This window comes from Chenopodium album, chromosome 19 (genome assembly GCF_948465745.1).
Source record: "Chenopodium album chromosome 19, dcCheAlbu1.1, whole genome shotgun sequence".
Taxonomy (NCBI): Eukaryota; Viridiplantae; Streptophyta; class Magnoliopsida; order Caryophyllales; family Amaranthaceae; genus Chenopodium; species Chenopodium album.
Window position 1 is genome coordinate 9946733 of NC_137852.1, and position 8030 is coordinate 9954762.

Sequence of the window (8030 nt, forward strand, 5' to 3'; positions counted from 1 at the left end):
CTGCTATAGTGATGGTATGCGTTTATTTACACCCCCACCTTTTGAAGCCATCTTTCTGAATGCTGTCACAACATCCTGCAGATATAGTATTTTTTTTTTATCACAATAACAGCTGCAGATGCCATCTTTGCAGTACTATGTAATCCATAAAGAGCAGAATGAATGAATGAAGTTATGTTCATTCCATTTGATTTTTTCGATACCTTCATCAATTTTTTTCACATATAACTAGTTTTGACTAAAAACTCAATATTATCGATTAACACTAACTTTAAATGGTGGTGTCAATACTTATTTGCGCTGCTTTACATTAATAGTTTAATACTAATGTCTTGGTTGTATGTATGCAGTTTTTGAAATTCCATAGAGTAAATAGAGTATGTAGTATAAGGGGAGACACGTACCTGGTAATCAGCCTCAAAATCAAAGATTGAATCGGCTATACCACCTGGTGTACAATTTTTACGATTTAAAATTATACTGAAAAACCTGAACATAAGTCTTCAATCAGAATAAAAACCCCTGAACATAAGTCTTCAAATCATAACGTTTTTCCAAAGGCTTGAAGCAGATGTCGTAAACAAAAGGAAGCCTATAGTCTACAACCTTCATCCTAAATTTTCAATACGAATATAAGATATTAAATACATAAATAGACTACTAATCAACAATTTTAGACATAAAATGGTTAACACATTAGTTAACAAATTGAATACATAAACTAACTTGCTGTCATGTAACGTACACATTGATAATAAACCATAACATCATTCAGAGGGCCACAAATGCATCAGAAAAAAAATAAGTTATATACAAGGTCATGCAATAAGCAAATTTAATACTTTAGACCCATTAAGCATATATATATATATATATATATATATATATATATATATATTTTCAACCTACATCAGTTTTATTGTGATCCTGCATACAAGTATTGTCAAGTTCACATACAATAGAAAAAAAAAAGACTACTCTTTCTCATCTAAACCAAAAGTGATTAGAAAACAACTTTTATAAGTAGAAAAGTCATCCTAAATTATGCCTAGGAGTCCGTGAAAGTCTCCAAAGTTGTAGATGAGGGTTAACGGAGATAGTATGCGAAATATAATATATTCGAATTTCACGTAATTTGTTAATTTAGAAATAATTTCACATCATAAGTTTTTCATATCTTATTAACTACGAAAATTTCACCAAATGTACCTAAGTTATTTTTTTATTCACCAAATACCCATGAAAACTTTCAAATTCACCAAATACCAAACAGTAATAGTACATTATCATTAAATGCCCTTTAACCTAACTGACGTTAACTCCCCGTTAGTGTTTTTTTTTTTACCATATTCAGATTATTCACCACATACCCAAACTTAATAAACTTTTTTAACCATATACCCAAACTCAACCGGATTTTTCATCGGAATTCCAAAAAAGGTGGTAATCTGAAATGTTTTTTAATTTAATGGGTGGTTATTTAAAATAAAAGTTTCAATGGGTGGTAATTTCAAAACAGGACCCCTTTTGGGGTTTTAATTTACAAATTTTCCTAAAAAATAATGAGAATTTTCCTAAAATATCTACTACTATTTTCTTTTTTTTTTACTCAGAAATAAAAATATTCCAAAAATCAAGAGTTGCCGCATTGGGTTTTAGTATTTTACTTTCCTTGTACTTTGAAAAACACACTTGAAACTTGAAAGTGTATTGTACTTTCAAATCACTTGGTATGGAATTATGGAAAGCTAGTTCAATTTCAATGTACTCCGTACCAAACATAAATTCACTTGAACTAACTGTTTTGACACTTTTGTCTCAAAATTTTCATTTGAATAAAACCCCTATATTGCCTGTATTCACATATTTTAATTCAATTTTGCAATTAAAATAGAATGGTGGAGTAGAATTCTTTATGACATCAAAGGCCACAAAGGGCTATTCAAACCAATTTATTCGTATCAATTACAATAAGATGTTCGCAAAATTCTTAACAATAATTTCAATTAATAATCCTATATTCAATGTAATAACAATTACATTCACAATTAAGATGGTTTCAAAAAAAGAAAGAAAAAAAATCACAATTAAGATAGAAAATTTGGTTTAAAATCATCCGACTATTAATGATGTACTGGTGTGTAAATAATACTTCGTACGATCTCGGTTTTTATCATCAACAGTACCACTTTTTGTATTACATGTTCAAAATAGTACGCCGGCCATCGAAAAAAGTACCTCGAGAAATATTCCAACCATATTTATAATTATTTTTTTTTATATTAATTTTTTTTTTCAAATTATATACCTCCTTTTTTTTGTTGCATTACTTTCTTAAATTACTCCAATTCCTACCACATGAGCCCTGTTTATTTTTTCTTTCTACTTCTATCTACTCCAAAAATTGTCTAAAAGTCCATGAAAACAAAAGTTATGCAACTAATAAAACGGAGGAAGTACTTCCTTACTACCTAAATTATATATTCCGAACGCAGGAAAGTGTATGTGTTTGTTACCTTGTCCCAAAGTAAACCAAGGGTATATTCAAAATAAACAAAGATTTCATAATATCAACTTCTATATACTTTTTGGTAATATTTAATTATATATTTAACATTAAATTATGTGTCGAGTTTGACAGTGTCACTCTAAGACGAAGGGAGTACTTTATATGAAAGTACGAGTAATCTATTTAATTTATCAAGCACTTTGTGGTCTAGCAGATTGATTTGTTATCTCATTCTGGTTGTGCACTTGTGGAATCAAATTTTAATATATTATACTTCCTCCGTTAATGGTTATTTGCAACAAAGGGGTATTATTTGTGAGATATAAAATATTCCTTTGTTGCAAATAACCATTAACGGAGGAAGTACATATACTTTGGGGTGGAAATTCCCTCTTTGCTTCTATATATTTAGGGTCTGTTCTGATTGACTGAACTGAACTGAACTTATTAATTAGTGATATTTAACTACGGATTAGTGCTCTTTGATTATATATATTATTATTATTATAATTAATTATTGATTATTATTATTAGTATTATTGTTATTATTATTATTATTATTATTTATTCATGATTATTATTATTATTATAATTAATTATTGATTATTATTATTAGTATTATTGTTATTATTATTATTATTATTATTATTATTATTATTATTATTTATTCATGATTATTATTATTATTATTTATTGATAATAATAATAATAATAATAATAATTATTATTATTATTATTATTATTATTATTATTATTATTATTTGTTGTTGTTGTCGTCGTTGTAATAAGAGCTTAAAAGAATGAAATTTGGCTTTATATCTTTAGCAATATCATTAGAGATAAGAGCTGAACTGAACTGAACTGAACTGAACTGAATTTCAACGGAAGAGAACAGGCCCTTAGATTATTTTTTTCAATTTGGTTAATTACTTTCTTTTCCTTATTTTTATTCAAATTTTTGGTTATTTTATATTTTATTTTTGTAAAAAAAAAAAAAAAAAAAAAAAAAAAAAAAAAAAAAAAAAAAAAAAAAAAAGTGTGGTGCTTAAATTTAAACAATCACTGTCTCCAAAAGATGCTGGATTTCATTTTAAGCAGCCAAATTGGAGGGTCAATTACATCCCTCATACGAGTCATACCCGATGCTTCATGGCAAAAAAATGATAAATACATGTCCAACACATGGTTGCTAACTATATAATACAATTGTATAAAGGTTCAATTTTAAGAGAAAATACAAGTTTATCTCCTTGATAAACAAAATATGTTTATTAAATGGCAAAATTATAGTTTTTGATTTATTTACCAAAATGTCATGATGAATATGACTAGAAAAAATGGCAAAAAATGTAAATAATTCAACAATTCTTTGGTCATATATGGGTCCCACTGTTTTTTATTTATTTACAAAAATACCATGATTACTAGACAAAATTGTTGATTTATTTACGCTTTTACCACTAGATAAACAAATTTGTTTATCAAGAAGATAAACTAGGACTTCCTCCAATTTTGATTGCAATTTTAAGGATTTTTTTTTTTTTTTTTTTTTGGTCATATTAAAGGACATGGTGAAGTTTTCGTATTAAATGTAAGCTTCTACTTGATTTAAGTGAAAACATTCTAAGCTTAATTTTAAGCTAAAAAAAATTAAGCTTAGAATGTTTGTTGTTTCAAACATGATATGATTTACAGAGTAAGAGAAAATCAAGTTTCAAACTTCATTTTCTTCTATACAGTTTTTTTAAAGTGAAACAAGGCATTAAGATGAATATGAATTTGGCTTGGCATGACACTAGTACATTGCATGTGTTGAGGGCCTTGAGGCTAAAAGGTTGTGCTTGTTCCAATTTTTTATTAGATTAAGAAAGCACAAGCAAAACTTGAGGCATGCCTTTGGCCCAACAAAACTCTGATATGGCAAATTCAACACAACAACCCAATATGACACCATTTCATTATGGGTTCACCTTCCATCCCTTATTAATGTGTCCATTTTTAATGTTTCACAGGACTTAAGAAATTAAGTGTTCTATTATTAACCAGCTTGTCAACAGGAACTACTATCATTGTTAACCAGAGTGAAATGAAAGATGAGCATTGTTAAAATGAGAGGAACATAAGGGAGGAAATGAGGACATCTGGACATGTATGTGATCGTCTAGATGCGCGCGTATAAAAAAATAAAAAATAAATAAAAACCATTGTAAAAATATTTATTTATACTAAATGGATTGAAAAAAAATCCAAAAAAAAAATAGATTTTTCTCCTAAACAAATTTAGTCTAAAATTTCGTTGTAAAAAAAGTAAGATAATTGCATAATTTGAATAATTTATCAAAATGGGTCTTGTTCAAGTTGATTTTGTATCGTGTCGAATTCATGTTTTCTTTCAATAATTTCGTGTGCGTATGGTCCTGATATTTAATTGTGTTGTCGTGTCGTGTTAGCGAGTGCCAACTCTAAAAAAAATTGCAAGTAAATTAAGACAGAGAATTTTACGTACTGTATAATTTACTCCTTATACGAAGCACTCTATTTATTACGGAGTATTGTTTTTTAAAAAAAAATGCATAATGGTGATAGTTAAAATCCAAAACATTAATGAATAAAAAAAACCCAATTGCTCTGCCCAATGGTTCATAATTGAGGGCTAAAAAAACCACTAAAACTTGGTACCACAGGTCTTCCCATTCCACAGGCAAATTTTGGATTTATTTTAGTTTTAATTTTAAAATTAATTTTAATTTAAATTTTTTATTACAGAGTGAAGTATTTCCAAACATCAACCTACACGTATTTATCCACTTTCTATAAAATCCTTCTTTAGAAAGCACCTTTTTTCTGCTCACTTTCATGCTCTAGTCTCAGCTGACGCCAATTCCTTATCATCTTTCTTTCTTCAATCATCACTTTCTCTCTCCTCAGATTCAACATTCAATACTCAGATCCCCAAATTAGCATATCATTCATCTAAAAAAATGAGATTAATTTGAACCCAGTTTCTTTTTTTCGTTTAATTCTTGATTTTCTGGGGTGTTTTTAGTGTTTAATCTTATTGCCTACCAATTGTTTGATAAATTTCCTCAAAGAAACAAAATTTTTCAATACCCAGTTTAGATTTATTCAAAAAAAATTCAATTAAATCATCGTGAGATTGAGATTTGATTTATTCTTCGTGTGATTGAAGTGAGCTAAGTGGGGTATTTTCAAAGATGAGTTTAGGAGCAGTTGAAGAGGAATCTAGGGAAATCCGCTTGCCAGCTGATGTAGATTGGCACATGCTTGACAAATCTAGGTTCTTCGTTTTAGGAGCCGCCCTTTTTTCAGGGGTATCGGCGGCTCTGTACCTTGCTGTCGTGTTAAAAACCCGACAGCAGGTCAATCTGGCTCCGATACCATGTTCAAAGATGGCCTTCCTGATGTTTAGACAGGAAGGCCCTCGATCATTCTATAGAGGGTTTGGAACCTCTCTAATGGGTACGATCCCGGCTCGAGCTTTATACATGGCTGCCCTTGAAGTGACCAAGAGTAATATTGGGAAAGCAAGTATTAGAGTTGGATTCTCTGAAACTTCATCAGCTACTATTGCTAATGCTGCAGCTGGTTTAAGTGCATCAATGGCTGCTCAACTAGTTTGGACCCCAGTTGATGTTGTGAGCCAAAGACTCATGGTTCAAGGAAACTTTCCTAAAAATGGGTTTTCAAGTTCACCTACTTCAAATTACACAAATGGGTTTGATGCATTTAGGAAGATTTTGAGTGTTGATGGATTTAGAGGGTTATACAGAGGATTTGGTATTTCTACTCTAACATATGCACCTTCTAGTGCAGTATGGTGGGGTTCTTACTCTGTTTCTTACAGATTAATATGGGATGGAATTAGTTGTTACAAATGTAAGTGGAAAAATGATGAGAAAAATTGTGAAAATGGCAAGATTTTAAACCCAAATCCTTTGTGTATGGTTGGTGTTCAAGGTGTAAGTGCTGCATTAGCTAGTGGGTTTTCAGCATTGTTTACCATGCCCCTTGACACCATCAAGACTAGGTTGCAAGTCTTGGAGGCGGACCGAAACACCCGAGGCCGGCCGCCTACGGTGGCGCAGACGGTTAGGGATTTGGTCAAGGAAGGAGGGTTTGCAGCTTGTTATAGAGGGTTGGGTCCAAGATGGGCTTCAATGTCTATGTCTGCTGCTACTATGGTCACTACTTATGAGTTGCTTAAGAGATTGTCTACAAAACACCAAGCTAATTAACTTTAGTTTGATTAGATTAGGATTTTCCAAGCTTTCCTTTTTCTTATAATAGAGGAAATGAATAAAAGTGTACCTCAAAGCTTGGAATATTGTATATATTCTAGTGTAATGTACATATTAGGTGATCCATCTTTTGGTTAATTGAAGTAATAATCTTTGTTGTTTAAATTTATTCCTCACTATCTTAGCACTTTCTTGCACATTAGATATGGATAAGGTTTTCTACTAATATGTTATTCAAGTTGATATTTCTAATGTCATTTACATTGCATTGGAGAAGACAATGTTGTCATTGTTTTGATCTTTAATTACTTAATTGGATACTTAATTAATAATATGAATAACATCAACTTGAGCTTTGAGATTGATACATTGTTAAACTAATAAGACATGATCTTTCTAGTTGCTTTCTTAATATATATAATTAGCTTAAACAGCGCACTTCTGAGAACTTGGAAGTATCATATGATCACCATGTATTGGTTTCCAACTTCTTTATCAAGAAGATCCAAGAACAGATATTTTAAGCTTTATATAGAAGCTTTTGACTTAATTAATACTTTGAATATTTTGTTTTTGCTATACATTAATCACTTTGGATATGAGTAAGTAACATTTCTCGAAGAATTAGGTTTACTTTTATTTTAAGTGAATGTTCACATTTACTTAATTTCAGTTCAGTTCAGCTCTAATCAGTTCAGTTCAGCACCTAATTTCCCTCCCTCATAAAATATTCATTTCAGCTCAGTTCAGTTCAGTTCAGCTCCAATTAGTTCAGTTCAGCTCCAATCAGTTCAATTCAGCTTAGTTCAGTAAATGTCAACATGCCCTAAATTATCTCACCACTTAATAACTAGCTAATTTCATTTCATACTTTTCATCATTCAAAGTATTATCAATGTATGTATTGTTGTTTCAAAAAATAATCCAAATCTCATTGAAGAGTAATTTGAATTTCTATTTACACCTAATTTTATCATGATCATCCTTTGACGTATTACTTTAAAAGTATAAGTGCATCAATTAGCATTATCCACAAAGACAAATAGACAATTAATACTCCGTACAAAATTTATGGAGCAATAATAATATAGACTACTACTCGTATTATTGTTTGTCATATCAACACTTTCAAAATATCAGAATTTGAAAGTTACTAAAACTTGAGAGAGACGACAAATTAAGTTAGAATTTGTAATATATAATACTTGTACATAGTATAAGAAATCAAGAAATTTGGATGTCAAGTGAATAAGTTAAAAGTT

At 29.9% G+C, this 8030-nt stretch overlaps 1 protein-coding gene across 1 annotated transcript; it reads left to right on the forward strand.

Annotated features, from left to right (window-relative positions):
* Positions 1-5343: 5343 nt before the first annotated feature.
* LOC145594596 (uncharacterized) lies at positions 5344-6929 on the forward strand. Its single transcript, XM_081650917.1, has one exon. The coding sequence runs from the start codon at positions 5725-5727 to the stop codon at positions 6763-6765; it is 1041 nt and encodes a 346-aa protein (XP_081507043.1). The 5' UTR covers positions 5344-5724; the 3' UTR covers positions 6766-6929.
* The last annotated feature ends 1101 nt before the right edge of the window (positions 6930-8030 follow it).

Bases quoted from the DNA above. Each gene is read 5' to 3' on its own strand.
- LOC145594596 (XM_081650917.1), top strand. From the start codon at position 5,725: ATGAGTTTAGGAGCAGTTGAAGAGGAATCTAGGGAAATCCGCTTGCCA.